This window comes from Diabrotica undecimpunctata, chromosome 1, assembly GCF_040954645.1.
Source record: "Diabrotica undecimpunctata isolate CICGRU chromosome 1, icDiaUnde3, whole genome shotgun sequence".
NCBI classification, from domain to species: Eukaryota; Metazoa; Arthropoda; class Insecta; order Coleoptera; family Chrysomelidae; genus Diabrotica; species Diabrotica undecimpunctata.
In genome coordinates this window covers 73,965,318-73,979,740 of record NC_092803.1, presented here as the reverse complement: position 1 = coordinate 73,979,740, position 14,423 = coordinate 73,965,318, and the positions used below count along the sequence as shown (strand labels likewise).

General features: G+C 33.5%; 2 protein-coding genes across 2 annotated transcripts; both read right to left on the bottom strand.

The window, feature by feature from the left end:
- Window positions 1-11,346: 11,346 nt before the first annotated feature.
- LOC140432174 (uncharacterized) lies at window positions 11,347-11,778 on the bottom strand. The gene has a single exon (XM_072520027.1). It carries the CDS (start codon window positions 11,776-11,778, stop codon window positions 11,347-11,349), a length of 432 nt encoding a protein of 143 aa, XP_072376128.1.
- Window positions 11,779-12,054: 276 nt separating this feature from the next.
- On the bottom strand, window positions 12,055-14,382 carry LOC140432100 (uncharacterized). The gene has a single exon (XM_072519962.1). It carries the CDS (start codon window positions 14,380-14,382, stop codon window positions 12,055-12,057), a length of 2,328 nt encoding a protein of 775 aa, XP_072376063.1.
- Between the last annotated feature and the right edge of the window lie 41 nt (window positions 14,383-14,423).

The following is a 14,423-nucleotide window of genomic DNA, read 5'->3' as shown; positions in this document are numbered from 1 at the left end:
TTGTAATGTTTCTATTAATTCTAATTTATTTATTATTTAAATATTAAAGGTTCTATTTATAAGACTCACAAATTTATTAAAGTCTTTATTAAATAATTTATCTTAATTATACAATTTATTATAATTCGTGCTTTACAATTTAAACGCGTGCGCCAGCTTCTTTTTGACTGCTTTTCCACAATGAAAATCCCGTTATATATATATATCCAATACCGCTAGACTAGAAAAGTTGATCGCCTTCTCGGTAAATTCGGAGGGTCGGGCCGTCGGCTGCATTCTTGTTACCTGAAGTTGTTATTCGACCCTTCTGGAGAATTCGGTAGTATATGACCTAGAAAATTCGTGAATGAACAGAATATTAGTAATAAATATGTTTACGGTTTTTAATATGACTCATATACTTTTCTACGTAACAGTATTATAGTCGATAATTTTATTAACTCCCTATCATTATTTAATTTGGACAAAGAGGCATTTGCACTATATGATATACTATAGTCCGTCTACAAAGTATCCGAAAAAAAGAAAGCAGAATTATAATTTTACGGTATTTATTTTTATCACTTGAAACATAAAATTTTAACAAATAATTCATCTCTTTTACTTATACAACCTCCATTTAAATCTAAACACTTAACCTAACGTCCAGTTACACCTGAATCTAGGTCAAGGCCATAATTTTCGGTAATGGTGTTCCAGGCCTGTAAAACTGACCGAATCAAACTTTCTTTATCCCGTGGCGCTGCTTGTTCCACTTCAATTTTCATCAGTCCCCATATGTTTTCAATGGGGCTAAGACTGGAGATGCTGTTGGCTACGGAATTGTTTCTAATTCGTGTTCTGGCATCCAAGCTTAAGTATAAGCAGAAGTATGGCATCTTGCATTATCTTGTTGAAAACGCCACCCCTCTGGATATAAAACATGAGCCGTTTAAAGAAAAAAAAACACCATTTAGGATATCACAATATTTCGCACTATATTTCGCACTATTTTTGCACTATCAACAGTAGCATTAACTATACAGAGAGGTGTAGCACAACGATGAGGCTGGTTTGCTCCCCGATCAATTATTTTAGTGGACATTTGGAAATTTGAACGGTAACATTTTCTCTTGATAGGACTTTAAGATGATTTGCACCAAGCTGGAAACAACTTTCATCAGATATAAAGACATTATTAAAATTATCTTTTCGAAAACGTTGACAAAAATCTATTCTTCGTTGCCTGTGCAGAGGTGTCATTGTAGAGATTTTCTTTGGATTCCTTGATATGTAGCCTTGCTTTTTTAGTGACATGCGGACAGTTCCTGGGCACACTTTTATTATTTGTTGATTTCCAAATCTGTTCGCTAATTTTCGAAACTCTAGGCGAGGATTTTTTCATTCTAAAGCCACTAAAGCATTTAAATTGTTTCCGCGAATCTTACGCGGTCTACCCGAAACTGGTCTATGTCTCATATATATATGCCATTTTTTATCCTCTTTATTGTCTCATACACTGCACTTTTTCCAAGTTCAGTCAATTGCACTAATTTTTTAATGTTTCGGACACCCTTTCTATATAAATATTCCACCACATTTCTTTTTTCTACTTGCGACATTATTTTAGAAATCTTAAGTCTGTTTACAAACAACACTATTTGACAGATGGTGTTGTCATGCGATTTTGTTCATAACCTACTATCGGCACAACCTACTTGATGCATTACTTTTGTGTCAAAATGTTATAAAAAGGAAATCTATTAAAATTAGGAAAAATATAAAATTCCGGATACTTTCTAGACGGACTATATATAACTTTATGACAATTGCATATTTTGCATATAATTCCTGTTTTTACTGTTCAGCTTATTTTGCAATATTTAATACATATATTATTGAAAACCTTCTATAAAATCTCACTACCAAAATAAACTTGTTAATAAAAAGAGCCCAACAAATTGTAATAATTAAGTAATACCATATTATAGCAAGCCGTCCCGACAGTTCACCAGATACAATGGGTAAGTAAGTACCTGAAAGGTGTTACTGTATTGAAAGGAAATAAATTACAGATAATAATGTTTCTGCGTATGGTGCCTATCCGTTACGGATGTTGGACACTAACATGGCTATTCTGACTTTGTTGACTGCTGCCCTGAAAAGTCCGGTAGTGGTTAAGTTAAACCATTTTCGCAGGTTATGCAGCCAGGATATTCTTCTTCGTCCTGGACCTCTTTTCCTATGCACTTTACCTTGAAGTATGGTCCGAAGTAGGTTGTATCGTTGTTCATTGCGCATTATATGGCCCAGGTATTCTAGTTTGCGACGTTTTATGGGTATGACTAGTTCGCGCTCTTTACCCATTCTATGTAGTACTTCTTCGTTGGTAACTCTGTCTATCCTAAAGAACGGAGAATACGTAGCATTTTAGTAAACGAACTTTTATTTCCAATTTTATATCGTGACTGTTAAAGATTTTTTTCATTTTGACGAAAGGTGATCTTGCCTTCTCGATCCTTATCTTAATTTCCGTCGATTGGTCCCACTGTTCATTTAAGTTTGCACCCAGATAACAAAAGTTAGTGATTTGTGTTATAGGTTGTTGGTTAACTAGTAATTGATCAGGTGGTATCCTATTTTTGCTTATAACCATGTATTTGGTTTTTTTGATGTTAAAATCAAGCCCAAACCTGCTACTTACCTCTGCCACCCTGGAGACAAGTGTCTGCAGACCTTTAAGACTGTCTGCAAAAATGACAGTATCATCAGCGTATCTTATGTTGTTCAATCGTTCTCCGTTTATAAGTATTCTCTCGTCTATGTCCGTTAGCGCTAGGTTCATAATGTGCTCTGAATATGTATTGAACAATAATGGGGACAAATAAAGATACATAAAGTTAAATTAAGCGTAAACAAGTATATATTAACAATTACATGAAAAAAATTTAACCTCGGATATAGGGAAAAATCAAAAATCTGTAAAATTGATTGTGAAATTTAATAATGAAATAAATATAGCAAAAAAAATATTGGTGAAATTGTGAAAAAAAAATTGTAGCGAATATTGTTCAACCTATATTTTAAAAAAATTATGGTTATTTACTCTTAATAGATATAAAGTCTGCTTAATAAATCTTCTTTAATAACTCAACGGATAAAGAGACAATACTGAAAAGCAAAAGTAAACTGAGATAAATCAAGTGAAAACAATTATATATTAAGGGTGATATGGACAAAACTACGGATAAGGAGTAAGGCCAAGAACTAACTTGAAAAAATAGAAAACCAAAGAAACTAACAGACCTAAATGAAACTTGTAGCATTTTGGTTTCACCTCATATATCATAAAACACCGAAAAATATTCTTAATCTTTTGGGTCTCTGAGATTGATAATATAAACATTTTCGAGTCTGTTTATAATAAAACAAACTGTTTTCTTGATTGATCCTAATTCCGCCTACATATTTACGCCGGAAATAAACAAGGATATTTTCACTTAGGTTGGTGGGAAAGTGTATGCTGACAAGAGAATGATTTTTGAGGATGTGTTCACTTCGCGATGGGGCGTCATAAGAGGTAGACGCTTTTATTGTGCAAGTCCGAATTTCGTCATCGGGAATTCGATAGTGTAGCGGTCATGAACAATTCAGGATCTGAACGAAGAAACATCGTTCGAGTTTTGAAAACTGGCAGTTTCGCTTAGTTCTATGAGTTTTGGTAAGAAGAAGGTGATTTGAGCTCAAAATGCCATGTGGCATCTTTGTAATATGAGTTAATCACCGTTTTGTTGCAAGCTGTGTCCTCCTTCAAGGGATTTGATAACATTGTCTGAGGGCTAAGTAAGCCGACATGGTTTAAAGTGGAATATAAGCAGCTGAGTTTTGAAGAATTAAAATTGTTATCCTTCAGGATAACCTGAAGCCCAGTTTTGGTATTTGATTTCATTTCTTCCAGGATTTATCCAGCTTCCATTTTGTATCTTCCATGGGTCGGATCTAGATGTTTGAAGTTTATGGGACAGTGTTTTTGTATTAAATTTTGTAATCTAAGGTAACAAACTTTTTTAATAATTTAAAGAGAAATAACTAGCCAGTGAAGAGAGTGGTTTTTGTTAAATTTTTCTAAATAAACATTTATTCGTTAATACAATAAGATTTGCTCTTATAATAATTTAAAAAGTTTATAAATAAATAAAAAACTATGTATTAGCTAATTGTCATGTTTTAGCTTCTTTTAAATAAAATTAACCTTTGACAATTAATTACTAATTCAGAAAACTTTGGTAGTTTATTCGACATATGACAATTAGTGCATATTTTTCTGCCATTTGGTACATACCCGTAATTTTAAAGTCTGTTTTGTTAGAAGGTTCAATTTAATGTTTGTTGATAAATTTAGATATTTTTTGTTTATGTACAATAAACTGTTGATGTACAATAAAAATAAATAAATATTTAACTGTTCTCTTAAACTAGGAGTTTAAAAAAACTATTTCTTTTAAAAACATATTCACCTTTAAATTTTTTTAGGATAGAAAAACTTTTTTAAACGGTGATATTTTTAAAACGGAAAAAGAGGATATTTTTAAATGGTGTCCTAATTTTAAATACTTTAGAAATCTTCTTGTTTAGTGTTGCCTAGGACATCTCTGTATTTTTTATTTATTTTTCGTAGTTAATTCCAAAAGTCTCCCCCTCCCCCAAAAGGAATCCTTATCCACGAACTATCTCTCCAACCAAAACACGAGTAGACGTTCGCAAATGTTTCAATGTATTTGCTTACCCTGTCTCCAAGCCCAGTGATTGTTCAGTCCCCCTTTTAACCCACTATAAGCAAAAATACAAATTGTTACAAACTAAATTAACACAGGTAATGGACAAGGCAATTAGATTAATAAGAAAAAGAAAATTAAAACTAACTTATGTACATGAAATATAAGGTATACATGTTAAAAGGAAAAACTTTAAGAATTAATAATTAGAGAAATTAAAAATTATGACATAGACACAATAGCTTTAAAAGAAACAAAATAACTAGATACGCTAATAGTAGAAACAGATTATATAGTATTTTTTAATGAATGGAGAAAACAGATTGTTAGTAACAGTTTTTGTATCAGGTTAATCAGGTTAACAGGTGATCAATGAAACATCTTCTTCTTTAAGTGCCGTCTCCCGATCGGAGGTTGGATATCATCATCACTATCTTTACTCTATCTACTGCTGCTTTAAAGAGTTCTATAGATCTGCATTTAAACCAGTCCTTAAATTCTTCGACCATGACACTCTCCTTCTTTCTATACTCCTTTCTCCTTTTATCTTTTCCTGTATTATCAGCCTTAGCAGTTCATATCGCTGTCCCCTCATTACGTGTCCCAGGTATTGTAACTTTCTTATTTTGTGTTTATTATTTCGCATTCTTTGCTTATTTCTCGCAATACTTCCGTGTTAGTTTTCTTCTGTGTCCATGCTATTCTAGGCATCTTCCTGTAACACCATATTTCAAAGGACTGTAACTTATTTATGTGTTCTTGCTTTAATGTCCAGCTTTCAAGTCCATATTGTAGTATCGAAAACACGTAGCATCTCAGTGCTCTTACTCTCAGTTCTAATCTAAGGTCTTTGTTGCAGAGAATTGTTTTCATTTTTTCAAACGCATTTCTTGCTATTTCTAACCCGGCTCTTATTTCGGTTGTTTGATCATTATTGTCTAAAATCCAGGTTCCTAGGTATTTTTATTTATCAACCCTTTCTATCGGCACATTTCCCAAATGTATGTTTGTTGGTATGTTTGTTTTCTTTGTTATTATAATGTATTTGGTGTTTTTTATATTTATTTTTAGTCCATATTTTTCACAGAAACTGTTTGTTTTGTTTAGCAGTAATTGAAGTTGTTCAGCAGAGCTTGTCATAATCACGATGTCATCTGCATATCTCATGTTGTTAATAGATTTTCCGTTAATTATTATTCCTCACTTTGTGATAGTAATGCTTCTTCAAAAATGGCTTCACTATATACATTAAATAGTAATGGGGACATAATACACCCCTGCCTAACTCCTCTTCTGATTTCAATTTTTGGACTGGGTTCGTTATCTATTACGATTTGTGCTCTTTGATTCCAGTAGAGGTTTGTTATTATTCGTAAGTCCCTATGTCTATGTTTTTGTCTTTAGAATTTGGACTAATTTTTCATGTCTTACTTTGTCAAATGCTTTTTCAAAATCAACGTAACAAACATGAACATATTAACATTCATATCCATGCATCTTTGAGCTAACACATTAAAAGCAAATAACGCTTCTCTGGTTCCTAGTCCGTTTCTAAACCCAAACTGACTATCATCTATTCCTTCTTAAAGTTTTTTATTTATATGACCATGTATTATTTTCAGGAATAATTTGAGAATATAAATTATTAGTGATATTGTTCTGTATTCACTGCAATATTTAGCGTTTGTATTTTTAGGGATAGCACAAAAGGTGGAGAGTAACCATTGTTTCGGTATGTGTCCTGTTTTGTATACTGAGTTAAATAAGTCTACTATAATGTCTGAGATTTTATCATTTATGCATTTTAAGGTTTCTATAGGGATTTGGTCTGGATCTACTGCTTTACCATTTTTGCTGTTTTTTAATGCCATTTTAATTTAATCCCGACACCATATCTGTGTGAACCGTCTTGACTTCCTGAATAATTTATTGTTTTATTGTTGATTTTTATCTTTCCTGAATCGGGCCATTGGACATCGCTGATTCCTAAAATAGTTTACGAAATGTTGACATAAAGAAAAAAGCTAAATCAATACACGCAAAAAGGGACGACGAATATCAAGCAGAATCTAGAAACAATAGGCCGACGACAGACCAAATATTTGTTCTAACATAAATTTAGTCTACGTGCTATGAACACAAAACAGTAGTATATATTCTGTTCATCGACTTAAAGCAGGCGCACAACAAATGAAATGGGATGGAAGAGTCATAAACCAAATAATTTTAAAACCTAGGAAGGTTTACGACAAATAGATCCACTATCAATAACTCTGTTTAATTAGATACTGAAAAGTAATAATTAGAAAAAGCAAAATAAATATGCAGCTAACAATATTTAAAAAAATAGACGTTAATGAGTTACGCCAATCCTTGTTACGCTCCTGAAAGAATATACTATAAGATTCGCAGAAGGTTTACGGCTATTTCGACGTCACGAGAATTCCACTAAATTTTAGAAACATTTCGAAGAATGAGGTGGACTATCTTCTTCTTCTAGTTCCGATCCTTTTGGAGGTTGGAAATCATTCTGGCAATTATAATTTTAATTTTGTTGAATACGCGCCTGAATACTTTAATTAACTGCATCCAAACTATTCACATGGCCATGGCCACGAGATTTTACTTCTTCCTACGCTTCTTCTCCCTGTGATTTTCCTTGCATTATATTCTTTAATAGTTCATATTTTTGACCACTCATGATGGGCCCCAGTATTAAAACTTCCTGATTTTTATGGAATTTAAAACTTTGCATTGTTTTCCTAGTTGTTCGAGAACTTGTGGGTTTGTTTTGCGATCCATCCATGATCGTTTTGATCCATGAATACGTCGGTAACACCACATTTCGTATACTTCCAGGTTGTTAATGTTGGATTATTTCAGTGTCTAGGCCTCGACCTCATACAAAAAGGTGGGGAAAACATCACATCGAAGCATTCTTATCCGGAGCGTTGTATTGATATTGCGATTAGAAAAAAGATTTCTCATTCTGTTAAAAGTTTACCGTGTCATTTCAATGCGGCATCTTATTTCTTTTGTCTGATCAGTATCTTTAGAATCCATGCTTCAAGGCATTTGTACGAAGAAATTTGATAAATTTCTGTATTATCTAGTACAAACTTAACTGTGATATTTTGTGTTTTTGTAAGTACCATGAACTTGGTTTTCTTAAAATTTATTTTTAGTTCATCATCGTTGCAATGTATATTTAGTTGTTGAGCAAGGTGCTGCAGTTTTTCTAGTGTTCCCGCCAAAAGGACGTTATTGTCAGCATATCTCACGTTATTAACTAGCTTATCGTTTCTTACTAGGCCCTCATTGACTTCTAATTCTGACAAATTCTAATTTTGAGAGAATTTCACTGTATAAATTAAAGAACAATGGTGACAAAATACACCCTTGGCGCACCTTACTGCGAATCTGGATATGCTCAGTCACTTTATTTTTAAAATTTACTTTCGATGTTTGATTCCAATGAAGGTTACATATAATTCTAATGCAATCAATTTAATTGAACTCAGCCTGTGAGACTTGTTAGCCCCCTAGAATTACGTTCAGGTGTAACAATTCATTGGAGCGTGGTGTATTAATTCTTGTGTAAACAGAAATCACTCCATTGCGTTCCAATGCTCCAGACTATCCCTTTCCCCCTATAGTACTCTGATGCGCGATAGGGACACAACTATCAGCCGAATGCTCTTCATGTGGGAGTCCTGGATAATAAAACTCCAACATGGTACCCTAACCGATTTAAATTCAGGCTAGAGTTAAGCTCTTTAGTCCTGTTATCCATTTATAATTCTAATGTTTTTACTGTCTATGTTTTTATTTAACAAAACTTCTATGTCTATCTAACTATGTTTTGATCCAAAAACATATGTATTTGAGTACAATCGTGCTGTCATATCGTCGATTTCTAAAGTTTTTTCCGATTGGGACAAAGTTTCTGGTAATATCACATCCTTGGAAAAGCAAAGTTTCTTGTTATCTATCTTTCGAATTGTTGTATGTTTCTACGGACATTGTTTCTTTAGAAAATAAACTTTGTATCGATATTTGTTCTCTAGAAACCAAAGCTTCCGCTACGATCTCTTTGGAAATTTCTGGTCACTTCTCAGATTTCTTCACGTTGCTACCGATATTTCATTTTTAGAAGAAAAGAAATTGAAATATATTGAAAAGAAGATGGAGAAAACAGGAACAGCAGACAGATAAATTCATTCAATTAAAGTAGAGATAAAAAACGACGAGACTCTGTTAGTGGAGGAACAACGAAGTAGAGATTCTGTTCATGTCAAACTCACAACATTCTATGGAAAATCGTCATGGAATAACTTCATAAAACAGTTCTAATTAGCTGCAAGAGTTATTGGAAAGTTCGAAAAAAACAGACTGTAAACCTAACTATTGCTCTTCAAGAAGATGTCTTTGATGTGCTTTGGACTATAGCTATAAAAGAAACTTTTGAAGCCGGTTTGCCAAGTACAGTTCAAAAATCGAAGACAAAGGTTCGTGATCATATTATTCAGAGAACACTGTGATCGTCACATTACAAGACGCTGGCCGATGTCTTGTCCACCACGATCGAATGTGAATCAGCTACGTAGGCCTCTGGTGGGTACAGTAAAGTTAAGACTGTTTGTTGGGAATTTATCTTTATTGTACAGCCAGCAATTGACGGATTTGTAGTTTACTGTTTTTAATTTGCGAAAACCAAACTCAAATTCCTACAATATATAAAATTAACAATATAAAAAATTAATTAATTCCCATTACTTACTGTTCTCTTGCTGTCTGCTAAAATTATTTAAATTTTTTCCCTAATCGGTGATTTATTTTCTGACGTTTTTATTCTATTTGACATAGTCTATAAAACAGTAGCAACGGGAAATTTTGGGTAACATGATAGAACTTAAAATTAACTAAATACATTGTATAAAATAACAAATATTCGTAACACTCCCACCCGGTACAGTTCTATGCAAAAGAGAAACTGTACCACTTATTTTTCATCATCTTTTTAGTCTCCATTTATTGGTATTACTGCTAATTTTATAACAGGACGTTCATATATTCCATTTTTTGTTTGAACTATTGCTCGTCGCACTTGCCCATCAGATGATTTTTTAACTTCAATTACCTTACCCTTTGGCCAATTGCATCTTGGTAAATCTTTATCACATATAATTACAATATCGCCCTGTTTAATTGGTACAACTTGTTTATGCCATTTTGCTCAAAGTAGTAGTTCAGGTATGTATTCAGAAATAAAGCGTCGCCAACATTTATTTGCAAATTGCTCTCTGTACAAATAATTAAATTTAAATACTTTAACATCTTTGTTTAAAAATCCAATTGGTTTATCTCCGTTTGAAGATCCAATTAGAAAATGATTTGGGGTTAGAGATTCAGATTCTTCAGATTCTATTGGAAGATAAGTAAGTGGTCTTGAGTTTACTATGTTTTCTGTAGCTATGAGAGTTATTAGTTTTTAATTGTTTTATTTCATTTTTGAAATATTCACATTGAGTTTACTTTATTAAAATATTTCTAGCATCTAAAAGTTCTTATGAAGTTAATATTCCTTTAGGCTCTTCAGATTTCATCAATTTTGCATAAACAATTCTTAAAAATCGAAACATATATGCAGTTGCTCTTAAAATTCTATTAAATTGACTGAATCTTTCAAAATCTATTAAACGTGGACTATTAAATTTTACTTCATGAGTGGTTAAAATTTCATCAGCTTTTTCCTTTTTAAGGGTGGTGTCTGGAGGCCAACTGTTTTCTAATTGATACAGAAAATCAGGACCTTTAAACCAACACCTGGTGTTTTTCAAATTGGGACGTTTCGTCCATTTAGTAGCTTCGTCTGCTATGTTATTCTTAGTAGGTACATATCTCCAATGTGATATCATTGAGTTTTGTTGAATTTCGGCCACTCTGTAAGCATCATACTTTGGTAATTTTCTTGGGTCTTCATTTCTTAACCAGCTTAAAACTGTTGAAGAATCTGTCCAATAAACAATGTTGTGCACAGTTATGGAAAGATGTTGACAAAGGCTTTTAGCAAACCTTGAACCCATTACCGCACCATTAAGTTCCAATCGAGGAATAGTTTGTGGTTTTAATGGTGCTACATGTGTTTTCGCTCCAATCAAAGTACACTCTATGACATCTTTTTTCATCATTCTTAGATATGCTACACAAGCACTTGCGTGTTCGCTGGCATCTACAAAAATGTGCATTTGCGTATTGGTATCCTTCCAGTTTTCGAGTTTATTAAGAAAATATCTTGGAATTGAAACTTTCTCTATTTCTGGAAGCTGTTTTAACCAAACAAGCCATTTTTGAAACTGTTCATTGGTTATTGGTTGATCCCAAGAAATGTTACTCCTCCATATTTCCTGTAACAGAATCTTCACATAAATCAAAAAGTTTGCTAACAAACCTAAAGGGTCATATACAGACATTAAGATTTGTAAAATTTCTCGCTTTGTTGGCTTTCTTAATCCACTTAAAACATCTTTGTTTCCTTTATTACATTTTAAATTGAAAATAAAATTGTCTCCCTTTAAATCCCACCATATTCCTAGAACCTTTTCATGCTCTTATTGTTTCCTATATCTAGGTTGACTTCCTCGTTATATCCGTGGTTGGTGTTCATGATTTTTATTAATTTTTCAGAGTTTGATCTCCAGTTTCTTATTTCAAAATTTCCGCTGGCGTGAATTAAGGCAATTTCTTTTGCTAATTGGATGGCTTCATCCTCAGTGTCTATTGATTCTAAGAGATCATCGACATAATGATTCTTTACTATGGAATCAACAGCGCTAGGATATTCTACGCTAAATTTCTTCGCATTAGTGTTTTTAACAAACTGTGCATAACTTGGTGAGCAGGTAGCCCCGAAGGTCATCACAGTCATGACATAAACTTCCAAAGGATTATCAGAGCTACCATTGCGCCACAAGAATCGTTGTGCATGTTGATCTTCTTCTATTATACCTACACGAAGAAACATTTCCTTGATGTCTCCAGAAAAGCCAATCTTTCTTTCACGAAATCGTAGGAGGACGCCTAATAAAGAAGCAAATTGGTCATCTCCTTTTAATAACATAGAATTTAAGGATATTCCCTGTACGGTTGCCGCTGCATCCCAAACTAATCTGAATTTGTCAGGTTTATTAGGATTAGAGGCCGGAAATATGGAAAGATACCATGTTTTTTCTTGATGCTCTAAGAGTTCTTGTTCTGACAGTTTTCTAATATATTTCTTTTCTAGAAAATCTTGAATTTGTTAATTAATTTTGGTACCTAGTTCTGGATTTTTCTTAATTTTTCTCTCTATACACTCCAGTCTTTGAATAGCCATGGGTTTACTATTAGGGAGTTTCAAGTTGTCGTATTTCCAGAATAATCCAATTTTATATTGGTTACCAATTTGAACTAGGGTACTTTCTTGTATACGAATAGCCCTATCTAATTCTTTGGAAACAGACGGTTTAATATTTTGAACTCCAAGGCTTTCAACTGAAAAGAAATCTTTTACACTATTAAAGAGTTCTTGGTTAGTAATGCTTTCAGAACTACATTCGCAAATGTGGTACGAGTAGTTTATTTCCACATCGTCCAAAATGGTCCAACCTAACCTGGACTTTGCAGCTATCGGTTGAAGTTCTAGACCTTCCTTCACTCGAAGTGGTAACGCCAAGTCCCAGTTATCTAAGCCTATCAAGATCTGAGGAACAGCGTTCTTATATGATTTGAAAGGCAAGTTTTTTAGATAGGGAAAGCTTTCTTTAATTGCCTTTGCATCGAGAGTTTGTTTTGGAAGGCCTAATTTTCTTACCGTTCTGACTGGTCGGTGGTCAAATTCTTTGGCCCCATTATAATCACCAGCAATAGAAAAAAATACTTTTTCTGACGCATCTTCTAAGCGTTGTTGATTTCCTGTCCATTTTAAGCAAAGTTGTTCTGGGATTCCCATTATATTTAGCTTTTTAGCAATACTTTCTTCTAACAAAGTAACGGAAGACCCTTCATCTAGAAAGGCAAATGTAGTGACCTCCCTCCTTCCATTTCTTAAAACAACGGGAAGTATTCGAAAGCGTGTTCCTTGATGTGCATTACTTTCTTCATCTGCAGATAAGAGGTGTGATTCTACTGTTTGCATACCGCTTTCCTTTTTGATAAGCTTTGTACTTTTATTGGATACTTTTTCTGAAAATTCATGAAGAAGAGGATGATGTTTCTTTTGGCATTCTTCTTTGTTGCATTTTACAGGATACTTACAGGGAAATCTGTGTTTCTTTAAGCTAAGCCTACATAAATTTAAGGCTTTAACAGCCTCCCATCTTTGAGATAATGAATATCTCTGAAATTCTGAACAACCTGCAATCTTTTTACAATCTCTCTGATTACACAGTTTACAATTATGTGTTTCACTGGAGGCATTTGGTTCATGTATATTAGCATGCACATTATTATTAAATTGCCTTTTTTTATTACTTTGGTCATTAAGGGCTAGTGTAGGTAGAGCAGAACAAACATTTGTTGCCAGATTATACAACCAATCAGCAAGTTCCCTTAATCCCTGAAATTTTTGAAAAGCACTGCGATATATCGCCCAATTAACTTTAATTTGTGAAGGTAGTTTCTCTAATAGTTCATGCATAAGGGTAGGGTTATTAAGATAGTCTTTTAAATTAGATGCTTCCAATAAAACACATAAATTTTTAACTGCTAAAGCAAATTCTACCAGAGTTTCAAGTTTTTCCGGTTTAGGAGGTGGTAATCTACGAATAGAATTTATATGAGCTTCAATAATTTGCTCAGGTCTTCCAAAAAGAACTTTTAATGTAGCTATAATTTGGGGCACACATTGAGGTAATATTAAAAAACTTGAAACACTGACTCTTGCTGGACCTTTTAAACATTTTTGTAATCTTAATATATTCTCATGATTATCTACTTGACATAGCTCAGTAAATCTTTCAAAACTACTAATAAAAACGGGCCAGTCATATGGATTACCATTAAAAATAGGGAGATCTCCAGGATCCCTTCTTTTATATAATATACCTGAACTTTTATCGTTATAAGTTGGCAGAGGCTTACCAAGTGTTGGTGTTAAAGGGGCAATATTGTCGATAACGGGCTTATCTATATTTAGAGAAAGGAATTTATTGACCAAAGGGTTAGTTTCAATTATTTCTTCTTCATCGATGTCTTGACTAGCATTCGAGCACTCATCTTCTTCTATAATTCTCCTAGACTCCTTGGTTAACTCGCGTTCTTGACGTAATAGATCTCGTTCTTCCTGCAGAAGTTGAAGCTTCATTTTTGTTTTGCTGCTTGTTGATGAGGAGCTTTTTAAGGAGGTTGCAGAACAAGATTTCTTGATTTTGGAACCTTGTGGGTGAGACTTCTTAGTGGCTGCGTCTATACAAAGAGGGCACTTCCAGCTGTCATCACCAATTACTTCGGAATCATCCTGTACATTTACGCATTCAAAACAGCACCATTTTTTACATTCTGTACATTCTACCATCCGTTCTTCACGATATGGTTTGCCGCACACAGGACATAGATCAATTTTGGTTCGCCCAACAACTGATGGACCCATATTCGTAGATCTTGTAAGATTGTGTGATTCAGCAATCGCGT